The sequence below is a fragment of the Lepidochelys kempii genome, chromosome 5 (genome assembly GCF_965140265.1).
Source record: "Lepidochelys kempii isolate rLepKem1 chromosome 5, rLepKem1.hap2, whole genome shotgun sequence".
In the NCBI taxonomy this organism is placed as follows: domain Eukaryota; kingdom Metazoa; phylum Chordata; order Testudines; family Cheloniidae; genus Lepidochelys; species Lepidochelys kempii.
In genome coordinates this window covers 93,592,775-93,610,870 of record NC_133260.1, presented here as the reverse complement: position 1 = coordinate 93,610,870, position 18,096 = coordinate 93,592,775, and the positions used below count along the sequence as shown (strand labels likewise).

General features: G+C 40.2%; 1 protein-coding gene across 3 annotated transcripts in view; it reads right to left on the bottom strand.

Annotated features, from left to right (window-relative positions):
* The window catches only part of TLE1 (TLE family member 1, transcriptional corepressor), a 93,506-nt gene that overhangs the window by 57,169 nt on the left and 18,241 nt on the right, over positions 1–18,096 (bottom strand). The window contains exons 5-6 of one of the 3 annotated variants that reach the window (XM_073345080.1): positions 14,347–14,409; positions 13,316–13,420 (exon numbers count right to left, since the gene is read on the bottom strand). The exons of 1 other annotated variant lie outside the window; for it this stretch is intronic. In XM_073345080.1, coding sequence (XP_073201181.1) covers positions 13,316–13,420; positions 14,347–14,409 — 168 coding nt within the window. The remainder of the gene's footprint in view (positions 1–13,315; positions 13,421–14,346; positions 14,410–18,096) is intronic. One more of the 3 variants, XM_073345081.1, reaches the window with a different exon arrangement.

Genomic DNA, 18,096 nt, shown 5'->3' with positions numbered 1-18,096 from the left:
TTGGACTTGCACAGCCGAAGCTGTAGCAATACTTGGAATGTTATGAGCATTCCAGGTCTGTTGTTGTAGATACCTAAATTCTCTAGTGTACATCACCTGAAGTGCTTGGGTTAAACTAGCTTTTTTTTTCCTCCCTCCCTCGGGGCAGCTATTATACCTCACTCTCCTTTTAGCTAAGTTCAGTAGCTGTAAAGGTTTGGTGAAAACATTTGAGTATATCAATATTAAAACTGAATTTGTTTTGTATCCACCATCTGTTCCTGCATCCATTCATAGTGGTGCCAGGCATGCATTTTGTTTAGAAATCAAAGAGTAGGGTATTCTTCCTTAATTAGGGTATGTCTACACTACCTGCTGGATCAGTGGGCAGTGATCGATCCAGCGGGGATCAATTTATTGCTTCTAGTCTAGACACGATAAATCGACCCCTGAGCGCTCTCCTGTCAACTCCTGTAAGCCAGCTCCACAAGAGGTGCAGACTGAGTCGACGTGGGAGCGGCAGCAGTCGACTCACCGTGGTGAAGACACCATGATAAGTTGATCTAAGTACATAGACTTCAGCTATGTTATTCACGTAGCTGAAGTTGCGTAACTTAGATTGATCTCTGCCCCCTAGTGTAGACCAGGGCTAAGACCGCAATCACTCATTTCACCTGCTGTACTCTGAAGTTTTCACCAAAACATCAAAGCAGCAGCCATGGGGAAAACGCTTTCTCCAGTAGAACTGCGGAAGAATCCTACATGATCCTTTACAGAACTGATCTTGGTCCGTGCTGTGTCAGCAACTAGGAGAGGGACAGACCTTGGCCTATTTGTAAGGACTCTCCATTATATAACGATCTGCAGAATGATTATAAATTGATAATTGCTATAAAATAAGGGACTAAATTTGGTCTCTTGCACCACTGGAGCTGTTGCACTTGAATGTGTATGATTTGAATCTAGCTTCAATTTAAAACAACTTACTTTATATTCCAGCCATGCATAGCACTGAGAGTGCTATATGAAACACAGATGAAGACAATCCAAGCCCCAAAGAACTCATGTTCTGTGTCCTTTAGAAAAACTCGGTTACTAAAAGGTATGGCTACACTACGCATCTTTTACTGACAGCTGTGCAGCTCCAGCCATGCCATTAAAAGCAGAGCAGCGTAGCGGCTGTTTGTCGTCAGGAGAGAGCGCTTCTGCCAACAAAGCACTGTTCACACCGGCGCTTTTTGTCGGTAAAACTTTTATCGTTCGGGATGTGTGTTTTTTTTTTTTTTTTTTTTTTAACAGCCCTGAATGACAAAAGTTTTTCCGACAAAGTGCCAGTGTAGACTAAGCCTAAGATATTAGTCCTTTTCCCCAGCACCCACTCCAAACAGACAGCCTGTGCTGTCTGCAAATGGGGAAAATGAAAAGAGGGAGCAGGAGAATGGATAACAGCAACAATCAGAGGACATATTTACAAAATAGGCATTCACCACTTTAGAGGATGGTAACAATTATATTATACGTATAATCACCTGTCACTTCAAAGACACTAATGCCTGCTCTGTCTCTTTTTAAGAGTTTAGCAATAGTGAGCCATAAAACTGAAGAAGTTGGTAGAGTATCAAGGTCTGCTAGGCATGCTCATTAGCACTTAATTAAAACCCAGACACCTACCATAAGAAATGTGCTCAGAAGGATGAGTAACAGGTCTGCCTTACTACCAATTACTATTATTACTTGCAGAGCAAGAGCAGTGTCCAGTTTTGGGGGGTGGGGATTGCAATGATGCATGTACAAGCAATTGTGTTGTGGTAATTAAGCAGAGTATTGATTTAAAAATAATCTCTAATTCAACCAGAACTGCTTTGTTACAACCACCTTTCCCGGCCTCCCCAAATCCTTTTAATATTGGCAAAAGAACAATTCAGTTTATCATTTGAAAGCTGATTCAAGCAGCGTTTATTTCCTCAAAATTTCTGTCCCAATTTCCCCTCACCCTCAAAGCCCAAAAGACCAAGTATTAAAAAACTCAGTTATACTATCAGGGGGCAATATTTCACTGGTCCTCTGGTTTGGAGTAAGGGTGTTGTCAAAGTACAACTCTAGTCATTAAGAAAATAGTTTTGTTTACAGCATGGGACTGCGACCGAGTAAATCTAGGTCCAATTCCTAGCTCTGTCAGGCGTTTCCTGTGATCTGCTGAGCAGGCTTAATCTCTGTGCATCAGTTCCCCATCTGCAAAATGGTGATACTTCTTCCTTTCTTTAACTCATCTACTTTATTTAGATTGTAAGCTCTTTTTATACATCTATATAGTGTGATTTCTTAAGTGTCTAAATACCCACGGCCTACTTAAATTCTCCTGTAGTTTTACATTTCCAATGTTCTTGCGTTCTTCAACTGCTGTGTAGTACATTGTATGCTACTAAAACAGAGGTAGTGTTTCAAATTCTGAGGCACTTGCAATTCTGTGGAGGATAAAATGGATCTCTGTATGTTTTTTATATATATATAAAAAAAAAATCAAGGGCCACATTCCACCAAATTTACCAGAGTGTAACTTCAGTGGGCCACATTACTAAAGGTTGCAGAGCAAGACTCCAAGTTTGTAATAAGATTTAGAATCCTTTACTTTGAAAGATGCTCTTTAAGTCTAGATTATTCATATCTATTAAACAGAGGTTCTAATGATTCAAACCACTAATATTTCTCTTATGGTTACCACCTCAAACATCTTAAGTCTGCAGAGGTGTGTCACATTAGCATATGATTGTACTTACCCCATACAGACTGACCTAGCCTGGGGTTCCTATGTCTATATCTTACATATTTATTTGGCTCCCACCACAGTCGTATCTCAGCACCTCACACTCTTATGTATTTATCCTCACTACACCCTGTGAGGTAGGGAAGTACTGTTACCTCTATTTTACAGATGGGAAGCCGAGGTAAGGCAAGACCTGGGCCAAGACCGACAAAGATCCTTAGACACTGACATTTTCAAAGCCATCACTGAGCTGCCACCTAATGCTGTAGGCACCTAAGTCTCCAAAGTTTCCACCCGTTGCCATTTGCAAAGCCACCTAAGCCCTGACACCATCCCAGAACTAACAAGCTATTTGGAGCAATACCTTAAATCAAAGCTACAGAGGCTCTGAAGCTTTGCAGAGGAAGTACCTCTCTCTTTAGAATAACCCAGTACTGTAGGCATGCTCTGAGTATGGCTAAGAAACATCAGACCCTGCAGAAGTAAGGCCAGATGCAGGCCATTGATCGCAGAAGGAGGCCAGTATAGTACAGCCAGCACAAGACACCTGTGGACAAGGTAGGATATTTGTGTGCGTGTCTTCCCATCTCTCTCCTGGGGATTAGGACACTCACCCAGGATGTGGGAGACCTGGGTTCAAGTCCCTGCTCTAAATCAGGCCTGGGTCTCCCACATGTGCAGTCAGTGTCCTAACCCCTGGCCTACTAGCTATTGTGGGGACTCCCTTATTGTAAAAGCTGTTAAATGTGTCTATTTTGTGCAAATGATTTTGGCTGCTAGCATACGGGCTATCTAAACAGTTGACCTGGGTCAGGCACCTAACTGCTGGACAGGGTTCATGACTCATCCTAAGCACAGGGAAACATTTATCTCCAGCCTGTCAGCCAAGCGCACAAACCTCTCCCTCCTTCCCCAGCATTTCACTGCTGACTAGCTTAGGTGGCTTCCCATCAGCTGACTTCTGAGGATCTCTTTCTCTCTCCTCATGCACTGTTTAGGGAATGTGAGCACACAGCTCGCGGCAGAGGGCACCTATTGGTTAGGTGTTGAGCGGAGGAACAGCCAAGTAGATTTGTGGATCTGGTCCTAAAGTGACTTGCTCAAGGTCACACAGGAAGCCTGTAGTGGAGTAGGGAATTTAATCCAGGGTTCCCAAGGCTAGCAATCTTTGCCAGGAGCCCATTCTCCTCCCTACACAGTGATTACATTAAGTTTCTAAGGACTTCTCTAAGCGAACACTTAGTGCACAGCACGCTACTGAGGGGCAGGTTTACACCCCATCTTGCTGTGAACTAGGCGTTCACTTTGATAGCTTCGGGCTTTTCTGTCGGGCTTTTCTGTCATCCTTTTCCTGCCCCACATCCCACGTTCCTCTTCAACCTTCTCTCCCCCGCAGCCTGACTTCCATCACTCCCCTCTTTTCCCAGTTCCTGACAATGGAAAAAAATTGAGGTATTCCATGCCATTGTCTAGCAAGTTCTTTGTTCTGCCTCCCTGTCAAGCAGAGACAGAAGCAGCAGTTCCACCCCTCCTCAGTTACTGCAGTACTAAGGGAAGCACTCCCAAACTAGTAGTCTCTCTCACTTGTGCATACATAACAAGGTGGAGCGCTCCCCAGCAGAAGTCTCTTCTCACTTTCTCTTCCTCAGCTTCTCTATGCAATTTGATATAAGATATGTACAAAGCATCCATCACCTTAAGATCTTGCCATTGGACAGAAAAAATAAAGGGCATGAGATGTAGAAAAAGCAGTCTCTGCTTTCACCTTCTGGGGCTCAGTCACTTGTAACGGAAGCATATTTAGTTTCTAGGTAAGTGGCTGAGCCCCAGAAGATCCATGTCTTGTGTCCCTTATTTTTCATGTGTAGTGCCTAGATATTAAGGTGACTGATGCTGTATACATTCCTTATCTATGCTGCATAAAGGAGTTGAGGTAGAGCAAGTGAGGGGGGACTACCATCTTGGAAGAGCTCCACCTTGTCACATATGCACAGTGCATGAATATAGTCACACATTATATAAAGACAGCACAGTATAGAGTATACGTGCCATTCCTATATCTTTACACACTCCTCGTACTTCCTAGGATTGTATGTTTTTTCAAAAACATGCATTTTGCACTAAGCTCTGAAAATGGTTATGGGTAGTACATATTCAGCTCTTCCTATAGGGTGATCCCCAGCCCACCACTAAAAATGCCGTAAATTACAGATCCTACTAGTCTCATTATGGGCAGATGTAGCTTCTCTGTCCCTGCTCTGAGCAGCAGGCTAGAGTCAAGGTGTAGAGAGGAAAAACCAGCAGCCAGGGACTTAGAAATGAACAAGCACTCAGAGGTTACCTGACTGGGCTGAGACCAGGTTACAGACTCAAAAGGTGAAGTATGCTCAGCAGCCTGGACATGGGGTAGATACAGACTTTTAAATTGGGATTTGTCGTACTGCAGTTAGGCCCTGGTGCAAGTAGAATTTGCAGGGCTATATCCAAGCCAGAGATCAACACAGCACCTACCAAAGAGCAAGGCTAGTGCAGACAGTCTCACCACCCAAGCAGAAGCCTGAACCATATTCTTAATGCCTATTATGTACAGAGCGGTAAGCTCAGACTACCCTGGTGAAACTCAAGATGAGTAGGAGAGATAGGTACTGCTATTGCCAGATTTAACCTCAAAAACTAAAGCTGCCTTCCCCACAGCCACAAGTCTTTCTGCCACCTTCTTTTGTGCTAGTTGAAGTTCTATCCCACCTCTACTGCAACCCTAGAAATCTGGACTATGAGCAAAAATATTGTATCCAGATGGTTTTCCCCCAATAATAAGTACATCTAATCAAAACCCGGGGGGGGAGGGGGGGAGACGGACACGACGACAACAGATGACAACAGCTATGAACGTATATGAGCATATGAAATATTTAATTCCAACTTCTTATACTGCCCTCATCAGTATAATGTCTGAGCACCTTCCAGTAGCGTATTAAGTGACATAGTTAATATCTGTTACATGGCATTCATTCTCACATCCTTTCCCTAAGGGAGGAAGTGCATGTGTATTGTAATGCTGTGTTTGGTTTTTGTGTTTTATGTACATGCTGCTGTGTGTTTCCATTAGAGAATGCGAGGTCAAAGATGTGCAACATGCACTCTGAGCAGAAAGTCATACTCTTTGTAAATACATTTGTAAATTGCTAATTAAAACAGGCACACCTACATGGAGTTTGGAAGAAGTAGTGGCACTTTCCTAGAGAACAAACTGAGCTTAGTTTCCGTGTGGATATACGAGTTTTATCTAACTTTACCCCAATTCCCACCCTCATTCCTGTAACTCATAACCTCTCTCAGGTCATAAGAACAGAGTACACGTTGCAAAACGTAAACCGTCTCAGACATATGTTTCTTCCAACAGCCATTAATGTCTCTTATCATACGGAAGGCTAAGAAAAAAGGCTATGTCACTGTGTCTCACATCCTGAACTGGCCCCAGAATGAACAGGGTCCTAACTCAGGAAAGCTGAACTTTTCTGCACACCCTCCTGTTAGCAATTGGTGCTGAATTTGAAAGGGAAGGAAGAAGCGTGTTCTCATACATCAAAGCTGCACTGAGATAGATAACGGAGTGAAAACACCCCCAACTTTATAGTCATACTTCCCACTTCCATCTCTACATCAATCTTGGTGAGCATGGAGCTTAAAGGACTTTTGGCCCTCCAGGATTCTGCTACGGATGAATGGAGAATCCTATGGAGGATAATGGGGGGCGGTTCTGAAAGTGTTCTCACCCCTGTGGTTCCTTGCTTGTCTATGTAATCATTTTTCAGGAAGTCTCTGACTCTGCACTACTACTAGAGCAGCTCCATTGATGGTGGCAGGATTCTAGTACTAGCACAGAGAAGACTAGTGTTTCTACCACCATGTCACAGCCACTAGTTCGAAGCATGTCCATACAACACAATGGTAAAGGCACCTATGCCCTTCCCGCAGTATTTCCATGGTTACTACCACTGGAGCTGTTCCAGGGGTACTGAAAAGGTGGGAGATTTCCTGAAGAATGCTTGGGAAGCACAGACACTGTTTAAAGCCTTGAAATACCTGTTTTTGCGAGAAAGAGACTTTCCAAATTCAGCCAAAATAGAAAGTCTGGAAATATTTATTGCTACACTCAGCTTCACTGCCTCTTCATCCCCATGTGTGATGGTGTTGCCCTGTTTAAATGTAAGCACCCAATTTTAAAAAACCCACAGCTTTGGAAACTCATGATAGCTAAGAAAATCTCAGGGTTTTCTTGGACTCCTCAATATTCCTGAATGACAACAAAAGCAGCAGGGGCCAGAAACACCTTTTTCAGTTCCTGTTAGCTCAAAAATGGTCATCACTCTTCAAGGATGCATACAGCTTTGTCGCCTCAAGGTTAAATCCACTGATTTTGGAGCTAATCTTACAGGCCACTTTGGGTCTCCACCTGGTGTTGTATACAGCTGCTTACCCTTTAGGAAGCACAGTCAAAAAGAAATCATACTCTTGCTCTAGTTGCTCACTCAAAAGTATATTAGCAGTCAGGAAAGTTAAAGCCAGTAGCCACCTTGTAAGATACAGAGGGCCTAAGCGCTATTGCCCCTTATCTGTGCTTCCACAGCCACACTTATAGGAAAATGTTTCAGCTAGAGACCTAGAGTTCTGAAGGTAGTCTAGCGGGAAGAGTGTCCTGTGGTGCCCTGGAATACATTCTTGATTCGCATAAAGCACTTTGTAAAGTACACTGTATACCAAAACAAATCCCAGTACTAGTATATATACTAGTATCCCAGTACTAGTATAAGTGTGCAAAAAGGCCCACATTAAGGACAATGTTATCCCAGGCTTTCCAATGACAGCAGACGCCAAACATCCCTCAAATCTATCTTTTAGATACCATACACTTCCATCCTGGGTTATGCCAACGAGAGGCCGTCAGCAGAGAAGAATACGTTTTCCCAACCATTGCGATGTGCTCTTTTTTGAGCTATATAAGCACAGCATCCATGAGGCTGGAGTGTTTGTCCATGAAGTTGTCAAATTAGTTGTATCTCTAAGTTCAATAATATCATAACCCAATTGTTGGTAAGTTTCTCCCTACCTGAGTGAATTTGTGAAAAGTGAAAAAAGTTAGGATGCAGCCTGGACTATTGGACCAAGGAGAACAGTACAAAGGGGAGAGGGTAAAGCACACTTGGCTTATTTGCCAAGAGTGTCCCTGAACATTGAAGACAATACTACATTGGTTGACATTCAAAGAGTGTTCCTAACCATAAAGGTCTAGAAACTAATCAAGCAGGTATATTCTGTAATATCTTACTCCATCATGGAACTAGATTGTTACATCTGGAGTGAGCCTACAGGCTGGGCATCTGAAACCAGTTACCTAATCCACTTTGGAAGTGGTTTAGGGGACAGAGGAGCAGCCTTTAAAAACACTTAAAGCATGCTTTTCTATTTTAGACAAATATGTGCAATTTGTTCTGGAAATTCACAAGTCTAATGAATATTACTAGAATAAATTTGTCAGCACGTGTACTGCTCTCAAAATTCTTCAACTAAAAGCAAAGAATACATTTTTGTTGGGTCAAACACATAATCTTTGTAATTCTGCCCATCTCCATCTACATTTATTTGCAGGTTCAGTCATTACACCTTTGAGATGCAGAGATGATTAGCTCAATTATGCACCAGTCTAAAGTGATGTAAATATTGTGTCCTTTTTTGCTTTTTTTATGATGGATTGGGGGGGGGGGGGGGGAAGAATCAGGTTATAAAATAAGAGCTGAAAGTCAAGGTATCTACTTAATCCCCAACATTAAGCAAGTCACTTGTTCTCGAAATGATGAATCCTGCCTCAGCAGTGATAACTAAAAGGAAACAGATTACTTGGGTTGTATCTAATGTAAATACACAGTAAGAAATCCCATGTAATTTAAGGTACAGCAGCAAGTTTGTGTACACACTTTTGTACATACATAAAAACTATAAATATCTGAACAGCAAAGTTTTAGCTTGTTTCTTATAGGCTGGTACATTATGAAGTGTACCAAAAGATGCATAAGTATCTTGCACTCAGCTTTCTTTTTACAGAAAGCTAATAAGTCATTGCTCTAAAACCCCCCACAAACGGCACAAAATACAGATCACTGTTGAGAAGGGTCTAAAGTAATGCTACAGCTGCTTAGCTCTTCCCCTGCACAGAATTTCGCATTCATTTCTGCTCTAGTCTGTATTTCTGTTTTATAACGAAACATACAGCCTAGTTATTTATAGGCTTTCCAAGGATTAACTACACACTCATAAGAATAAACCCTCAAGAGGTTAACCTCATCCTCTTAAGCTTCACACACTACCATCCCAGAGATAGCTGGCAACCTCAGCCAAGGAGAGAAAAATAATTCAGCAGTTTGCTAATCCTTTAGCCAATCACCTCATGCAACAGTGGAGAGCTCTTTTGGAGGTCTACAACTCAATCTGTCTTGAAAAGTATTGTCAATCCAAAAAGATACATTTTACAGAATCATTAGCAACTAATGTCAAACTAGGTATTCACATCTGTATGCTACATTCTCTACCTTTCCAATTTATAGAACTGTAGTTCTAAATTAAGAATGTACACTTATATAAATGTCTGGATTTTATTAATGTTGCCCGTATTTAAGTCTTGTAAAATTACATTATTGCTGACGTTGGGATAGACTAATTATAACTGTCCCTTAGCTCTTCCTGGTGTGAGCTGATAGGCATCTGATTTTCCAGCTTGCTGCTTAATTATATCTAAAAAAAAAAATCCCTTCAAGTTCTACCATGATAATCCACTTAATCCTTTCATGCCATGATCAGGATTCTCCCCAACCCCCAAACATAGACTTCAGGCAAAGCTCTGAAATCAGTGGTGCCAAGGAGTTAACAGGTGCACCGATCCTTTACAATCAAAACTTTTCATTTAAGTACTAGCAAATCTACTAGTTCACTCAATCAACTTTAGTGAAAAATAGTAGTACAATGAACGCTGACTGGTGTAATTCATAAAATTACAGACATGTACAATGGCTGAACACGTACAGACATGTACAATGGCTGAAAAGTAAAATACTTAGCTCCGCCAAACACACACATGTAGTGGCTTGACATGAATAATTAGACAATCCCAACAACACATTTCAGTAACCATTAGTAAGGGGCTGTGGATGAGTATATGCACAAACACATCTCACAACTGATCTTCCAACATCTAATTAAAGAAGTTAACACTACCTGAATTATTTCATTTTTACTCATTAAAGTTTCTGAATGCAACAACGCACTCATTATTCCTTATTCCTCCAATCTAAATATACTTTTTCTTTTTATACATTGACTAAAATTGCCTTTACATTAGGTAGATAATTCCCCTCCTTCCCCCACAATATCTTGCAGTACTGCTCTAAATTCAATTTTCCCAAGTAACTAAAGTAGTAGTGTGTTTGTATTTTAAAAGTGGCCTATCATGAAACAAGTCTTAAGGCTTAGCTACACTTAAAATACTACAGTGTCACAACTGTGGTGCTTCAGTGAAGACACTATTTGGGCTGATGGGAGGGGTTTCTCCCAGCAAGGTGGTAGCTAGGTTAATGAAAGAATTCTTCTGTCGACCAAGTGCTGTCTACAAAGGGACTTAAGTCGGTTTAACTGTGTTGCTAAATGGTGTGGATTTGCACACCTCCAAGCGACATAGCTGGGTCAATCTAATTTTTTAGTGTCCACCAGCCCTCCGTTTTCACTAAATTACAAAGTTTGGTTTTTGCTTCTCCCCCAAACCAGTATGTGCGCCCAATGGAAAAACAAACTCAGTCGTGACTCTTTAATAACAAATTAATGAGGCAAGACTGAATTTGCAAACAGTTATTTTGAATCATTATACCATGTCACAGAATCACAATCCTTTTTTGAAAAAGGAAAGAAAAATCAGTGCTCAGACAAATGCCAAGAATACAGATTTTACCTAGTCAGGGAGAACACCTAACTGAACATCTGCTAAGAAAATGCTTAACTTTCTTCCCAACCCCAACATTTATGATACAGAAATATCTTTAGCACTATGATGCCATAGGCTACTTGTTAGAGAATGCTTTGGCCTATTTGCATTTTAAAGAAGTCTTTCATGATCTTTCACACTCATAATAGAGGTCTAAACCCTTAAACTACTATTTCTTTTCTTAGCCTGAAAGACACCGCAGTTTAAGAGCATGGCCCCTCTATTGTTCTTTACACTAAGTCGGGTCCCTGAACAATACTGACAGCTGCTATCAAACTGGTCTGCGTTTACTTTCAGTGCAGCTGCTGATTGTAGGAAAAGCCAGCCTCCTGATGCCTCCTCCCCTCTGGGGAGACAGGTTGACACACTGAATGTTCAATGAAGGAGAGCAAAGGTCCACTGAATTGTCAACCCAATTTTATGCTACTCTGATTTTCCAGGATGCACACAATCCCTTTCAAACAAAATCAAGCATATGTCAGAGCATGAAACTTATTGTGCAGCACAGGATAATTATCGATCACCTAAAACTGTAAAAGATCACTGACATGCATCTGATTTCTGGTATGCATAATACACAGATCTACATTGAAAATTAAAATACATTTGTACTAACTACGTGTTTATTCCCTCATTCACAACATCTGAACTACGACAGCATTGCTGAGTATTTGTTCATAAAACAAATGGAAATGCTTATACTGAAGGATCATTGGTAGTTTAAAATTAAAAAATTCTGAGGTTTCTATTAATCAGATTAACATACCTCTCCCTACCTCCAAAAAACCCTTCCCATAAAAAGTCTTAATTGTACACTGTAGTTCTAGACCTAAGAGCACAGAACTGAACAGAACACATTCAGCAAATGCCACTTGGGACAACACTATCATAGCGAGTTTGGTAAGAGGAGTTTTGCTATACAGTAAGTCCTCGCTGTCAGGACAATTTCTTAGTCTAATGACAAAGACGTTTTAATGCACTTTTTAAAAAAAAAAAAAAAAAAAACACTCTGCAAAAGTGTCCTACAAGTTTAGTCCACTATGAAAGGACTTTTTATTCAGGATCTGCGCTCAGTGAAATTGTACACTTTTAACACATGCAAGAAAACACAGATCTATTAATCTTTGCTAATCAAATATTATTCATACAGTATTCTTGCATGTATATTTGATTTGATCTTCAAAATAAGGCAATTCATTACACAAGCAAAGCACAGAGAAGACTGCAGAAAAATGCAGATGTAACTTTTATTAAACATGATTAGTGAATTAACTCAGTAACAGTCAAAATTTGAAAATAAGGAAAAAAACAGGGCTCCAATTTGAAGGGGGGGTATGTTTATGCAACACTAATCTGTCAAGTGTAATATAGCAGCTTGAATAAAATTTAAGCTGAAAATCCACTGAACCTCCCCATTTGAGGGAGCAAAAAAGCTATTAAAAGGAAATGAAGGTCACCCTCCCAGTTTATTTCACCTAATTGACTGCCAATAGCTTACCACAGGCAAACCGACTGCAGATCTGCAATTGAGAAACTGATGAAAGGAGAGTTTTCAAGCTGAGGCTCATTCTTTTAATCCTCCCTCGCTCTTATGGGTCCCCCCCCCATCTCCAGTTGGGATGTAATTTTAAGCACAGATGGATTAACTGGTTCCATTGTCTGTAGACGTCATTGGACTATGGCACTGTTAATCCGTACAGCAGCATGTCTAATTATCATTACAAAGTGTCTGAGGGAACTATAAAGACCAGCAGGGCATCTTCTCACAAGCAATTAACATAAATTGATAAATGAGTAATTTGAATCCGCTCAAGGCGCTCACATATGAATAAAATCAGAAAGGACGGCTTCTTGTTTCCGCTACTTCTTTCACTTAGTCTGGAAGGGCAGAAAACATGAGATATATTCTAGACTTAGTGATGGGGAAAATGAACTCATGCAGTGGAAGGAATGCACGGTTCAGAGACTTCATTAATGCAAAACAAATGACTTGTGATTGACAACCAGTCACAAGCAAGTAGTATTAACTTATTTCAGCATAGTTAGAAGCACAAACTTGGTGAAAGGCTATTAGAACATTATGTCAGACAATTAATACTACTTCAAAAGCAAGAGAAGTTTCTTTTCATTAGCCTGCTACTTTAAAATTCATGAAAGATGCAGAAGAAAGGAAAAGGAAGAAGACTGAATAGTTGTACAGGTTCCAAAAACTCAAATGTCACAAAAAGCAGGAGGCAAAACAAAGGTAACTTAGATCAAGTAGCATACAATACCCACGATCAATAGATAATAAATCTTTCCCAAACTCCCTGGTCTTTCTTGCAACAAAGGTTTTGATATAATATATGGGTGCAGGGAATGAAAAGCCATTCTGTTACAAAATAAGCTGCTGTTAATTCTACCTCCTCTAAAATCTGAGTGAGCCAAGTCAAATAAGTTTGAGCAACAATATTAGGTATCGAAACAGAATTAGATATCAAAAAATTCTCAAGTTTATTTTAAATCGACCAAAGCAATAAGAAATGAAAGCTGGTTATACACACTGTAGGAGGTAGACCTGGAAGGCCACGTACCCCGATGATGGCATTTAGTTCAGCCATGGTCACTTGTTTGGCACGTTCTACTGCTTGGGCGACTTGCTGCTGATGCTATTTAAAAAAAAAAAAAAATTAAAATTTGTGTTATCAAGCTGTTGAACAGCTATACCAGCTTCTCCTCTTACCACCCCATAAAAATCGAGACCAGAAACATTTGCAGTATGCACAGAAAGTTTCTGTACAGAAATTTGCACAATAAGACAGAAGCCCAGGTTATCTATTATAGGTCATCTTATGCCATTTGTTACTCATTGTTTAAGAGTGAGGCAAAAGTCATAAAGGTAACAAACGTTGAAAACTTTTGAAGAGAATATCTTCTAGGAACTAAATCATTAGTTTCCAACTGAGATGAGAAGGTTCTGACAACTTTAAACTAGTGTCTGTTTTATAAGTCATTTATAACTCCTGCATCTAATATAATGAACACAGTGGAGGTATCAACAAAAAGACGAGGCAGCTTCCTACATTTAATCTAACAAGAGCATCAACTAGTCTAATCCAAAGCAGATTCCAAAACTGAACAGAAGTAGTCTTTAATATGCTACAGTTGTAGTCAAGCAATGTTTTATACCCTTGAACAACATTTTGTATTTGAGTTACCAACTGTGTGTTACCTACCCAAAAATAATATCTGAATATTTTTGTATTGAAGGCCAACATTCTTATTTACACAGAACTTAACACTTGACTATTAAGTAGAACTTAGCATTGTCATTAAAAATGAAAACAAAAAATTGTTTTGTTATTTTATAGTTTTTCCTGAAGAGAATTAATTTGAGGTTGAGCTATTGTCACCAGTTTTTCAGTTTAAACTCAGATGTTAGACCAAATTAGTAAGGGGGGGGTTTGCACACTTCAGCTATAACAGATGTTCCTCACACTTGAGCATTGTGATAAAATTAACATCTTAAAACTAGCTAATTTGCAAACAGAGAAGCAACATAATTGCACTTTAACAGCTGAACAGTTTTACTTACTTCCTGAGACAAAAACGGGATGACTTGTGCACAAATAGTATTCAATCTCTTGGCGATTTCTGTCTATAGGAAAAAAAAAAGTAACTATTTTGGTTTAAACATGGATGAGGTATGTTATCATATATCAGCTACTTTATAGGGTCATATATTAAGTACAAGCACTGTAAAAATTCATAAAGATGCCTAGTGAAAGTATAAATGATTACTAATAGGTCCCTAATCAGGCCACTGACCTAGTTCATTACTCTCGGACATCTGCTATGTCTCAAGTACCTAATCTCTATATACATTTAAGAAAAAAATCTGGTCTTTATAAGTCATTAACAAGTAAAGGATTTGTTCAAATCCAACACAAGCTAAAACCTTTTAAAAGGCAGATTTATTACTCAATTTACCAAGTTGCACAGAACAGTGTTCTATGAAAATGGCGTGTGAAGTGAATATCCTTTCATGTGATTTTTATCAGGTGCTGTAAGTTTAGACAATGCTTTTAGAGAGCAAGATGTATTGTTTGCCATGAAGAATTTACCATTTAAAAGTTAAGAAAAAAAAGAACACACAGTTCAAATAATGGAGAGGATGGAAAAGATACAGCAGGAAGGATTACTGAAGAGGTGCATATGAAAGAGGAGAGGGTGCTTGGCAGGTATGTAGAGGCAGGCAGCATGACAGAAGGGCATGAAGAATGTGACATGGACAAAAGGAGCAGAAAGCAACAGAGGACTGAGAGCTGAAAGAAATAATAATAGACATGGAGGTAGGAAAAAAATTTACAGGACCTTGAAAATGAAGACTGAGAAGGTGGTAAAAGAAGCAGCTAATGAAGAAACTGATCTAATAGAGAAGGGACAGTGAAGAGATTAGGAAGTTTTGAGACAGCAAGATAGAATCAGGAGTGTATACGAAATACCAAAGAGACAGGTGCAAGACAGGGCAGAGATATTGATTTGGGAAACATCCATTTAGGAACAATTGAAATAATGGAGCAGATGAAGGAGGGAACAGAACCCTGAGGGCAAACATACAAGGGGCATGGCAAGGATAAGGAATCACTGAAGCAGTGGATAACTTATCAGAACAAGATTACAGAATTGTAAAAACCAAAGGAGAAACAGCAGAGGAGAAAATGATCAGTATCATTGAAGACAGTAGAGTTCAGAACTTAAGAGGCAAATCTCAAATACTTCATTATCAATTTTGCAAGACTTCCATTAAAATGGAAAAGGGAAAGGATGTTTTTACCTTCCTTCTCAGACACAGCACAGTCTAGAGTGGAGCATATGCCTCCCCCACCCCCACCCCCCCCTCCGCTGGGGGACCAGGAACTCCCAAATTCTACTCCCAACTGTCATTGACATTCATCTTTTTTATTTACAGAATTTAAGACATTTATACCTCTCTACACACCTATTAATTATACAATAAGTGTCCTCCAACTTGCAGCAAGTCAGTATCAGAAGAACCCAGATCCCCATCTGTCTGTTGATAGCAAGGATTCCCCATCCATTTACCTGAAGTCAAATTCCAATATTATGGTGAATAGAGGAACTCTTACTCAAAGATCTTAGCTGCAGTTCACAGCTGAAGATTCTGCTGTGAGTCAATCACTGAACCTCCCCCTCACCCAACCACCCTAATGATCCTAGGAGATTTTCTGCCCAATTCTGCTCTTTGCACCACCCAGGAAGCACAAGAGACGTGGAAGCCACCTGCAAGTCCCTGCTGGGGATTCCCTGGGTGTACAGTAGTGCCCAACGGGTGCAGAACTGGTAGAATTGTCTGAATGCTCCCCTCTCCACAACCCTTGGCAGGGAGGCTGGAGAAGGGGAATGCACTGAGCTTAGCATCCTAGGGAACTATAGCCAGCTGATGCAAGTTAAAGTAGTCCCAGGGCCCTATAGCCTGCATCAGAGCTGAAGCAGAGAATCAGGGACCAGCAGGCAGTTACTTGATAGCTGTTCCACTGAAGACTAGCACAAGCAATAGTATTCCCTTAACGTGAATTTTTTTTTAAAGGGGTGAGAGGGTGGAAAGGAGGCAGGCAATTCCCTTTCCTCGGAGGAGGAAGGGGTGGCTGCTTCTCTTGTCATCCTGTGGAATGGGAAGGAAAAGTAAGTGCCCAGAAACAGCTTTTTTATTTAAATAAATGTTGGCGGGGGGAGTGGAGATAATTTTGTTTGCATTCTTAGTCCAGAAGGGCAGAGTCTGACTGGAGCCTTCAGTGATAGTGCAATCCAAATAAAAAATGAATAGCAACAGTCATATAGGAAAGCTGTTATGTGTCTGTAGCAGGTTTAAAAATGATCAAGCTATTGTTGGCCAGTTTGTGCATTATGTGCATTTTACGTAAGTGTTAGTTGCATACGTGGTTACCAAAACTCTCTCTTTTCAGGATGTTCCCCACACACTTGCCCCTCCTGAGATGGAGATCTGCCAGCAATTAGGATGCCAGTAGACTGCTGTGTAATGGGCTTGCATCCCCATGAGAGAGGAGTGTTAATATATAGTTCCTGATCGAATGAATGACCTAATTAAAATTAGGTCATGAGTCCTTTGTTTTCAGGATGGGAGGAGATGAGTTCTCATTTCAGGTGAAAAGCAGTTTTGGTCAGAAGAGTAAGTCTGGGGTTCTCAAACTGGGGGGGGGGGTCACGAGCTGTCATCCTCCACCCCAAACCCCGCTTTGCAGCCAGCATTTGTGATGGGGTTAAATATATAAAAAAGGGTTTTTAATTTATAAGGGGTGGGGGGGTCGCACTCAGAGGCTTGCTATGTGAAAGGGGTCACCAGTACAAAAGTTTGAGAACTACTGGTCTAAGTTCTCTGGCCTGTAATCCTTTACTGTAACTGATTAGAGATTTTGCTTTTTTGGATTAATTATGTGTTTTTTAAAGCAAGTTTTCTAAAATATTTGGTGTTTTATGGCAGTCTCACACTTTGAGGTTTGGGCCTTCTGTGCATATACAGGAATTAAAGAAATTGAATGAAAAATGGTTCGAAGTCAGTAAAGCAAGACAACAGGACTGCTGATAACTTTTTGGTTCCAAGTAGTTCTCCATGAAATTTAACATTCTCATGGAATTTTCAGATTTCTTTTCTCTAAAAAACCACTAAATGGGTCAGACAAATGTGAATCTCTTGATACTGGGGGAAAATAATCCGCCTTCTGACCTTACATCACTGAAGTGTTTCTATTATTTCTGAAGTCTTTGAGAATTAGTTTAGATCTAATCTGTATTTCAGAATTTGTGGAACTTTAAGATATTTACATAGTTCAATCAAATAAAAGTTACGAGAGATTTGTGACATGAACAAAAAAATCAATAAAAGGTTTTGGGGGTTTTTTTTAAATGCACTGCTTCCACTGTTCCCCTCAACTCTTAATTCTTGATGTCACCTTTTACTGTACATTGAAAGGTTAGTTGTTAAAACATGAGACAAGGTAGGTGAGGTAGTATCTTTTATTGGACCAATTTCTTCATGTTAAAAATGGGAACTTACTACTTCAAAGGGGCACCATCAATTTGAAAATCATTTTCATTTTATGACACTGGCCCTAGTATTGTAAAAATTAACATTTATTACTACAGCTGAAAAAGAAATGTCTAATTTTCAACTTTACGTTCATAGGATTAAACTATGGATAGACAGCACCACTGCCAATCACATGCTAGCATAAGAGCAGCACCCAGGGACTGTTCTGGTGATGCACACGCCTACATATTTCCCAAGGCCCTGCAAAAGTGTCTA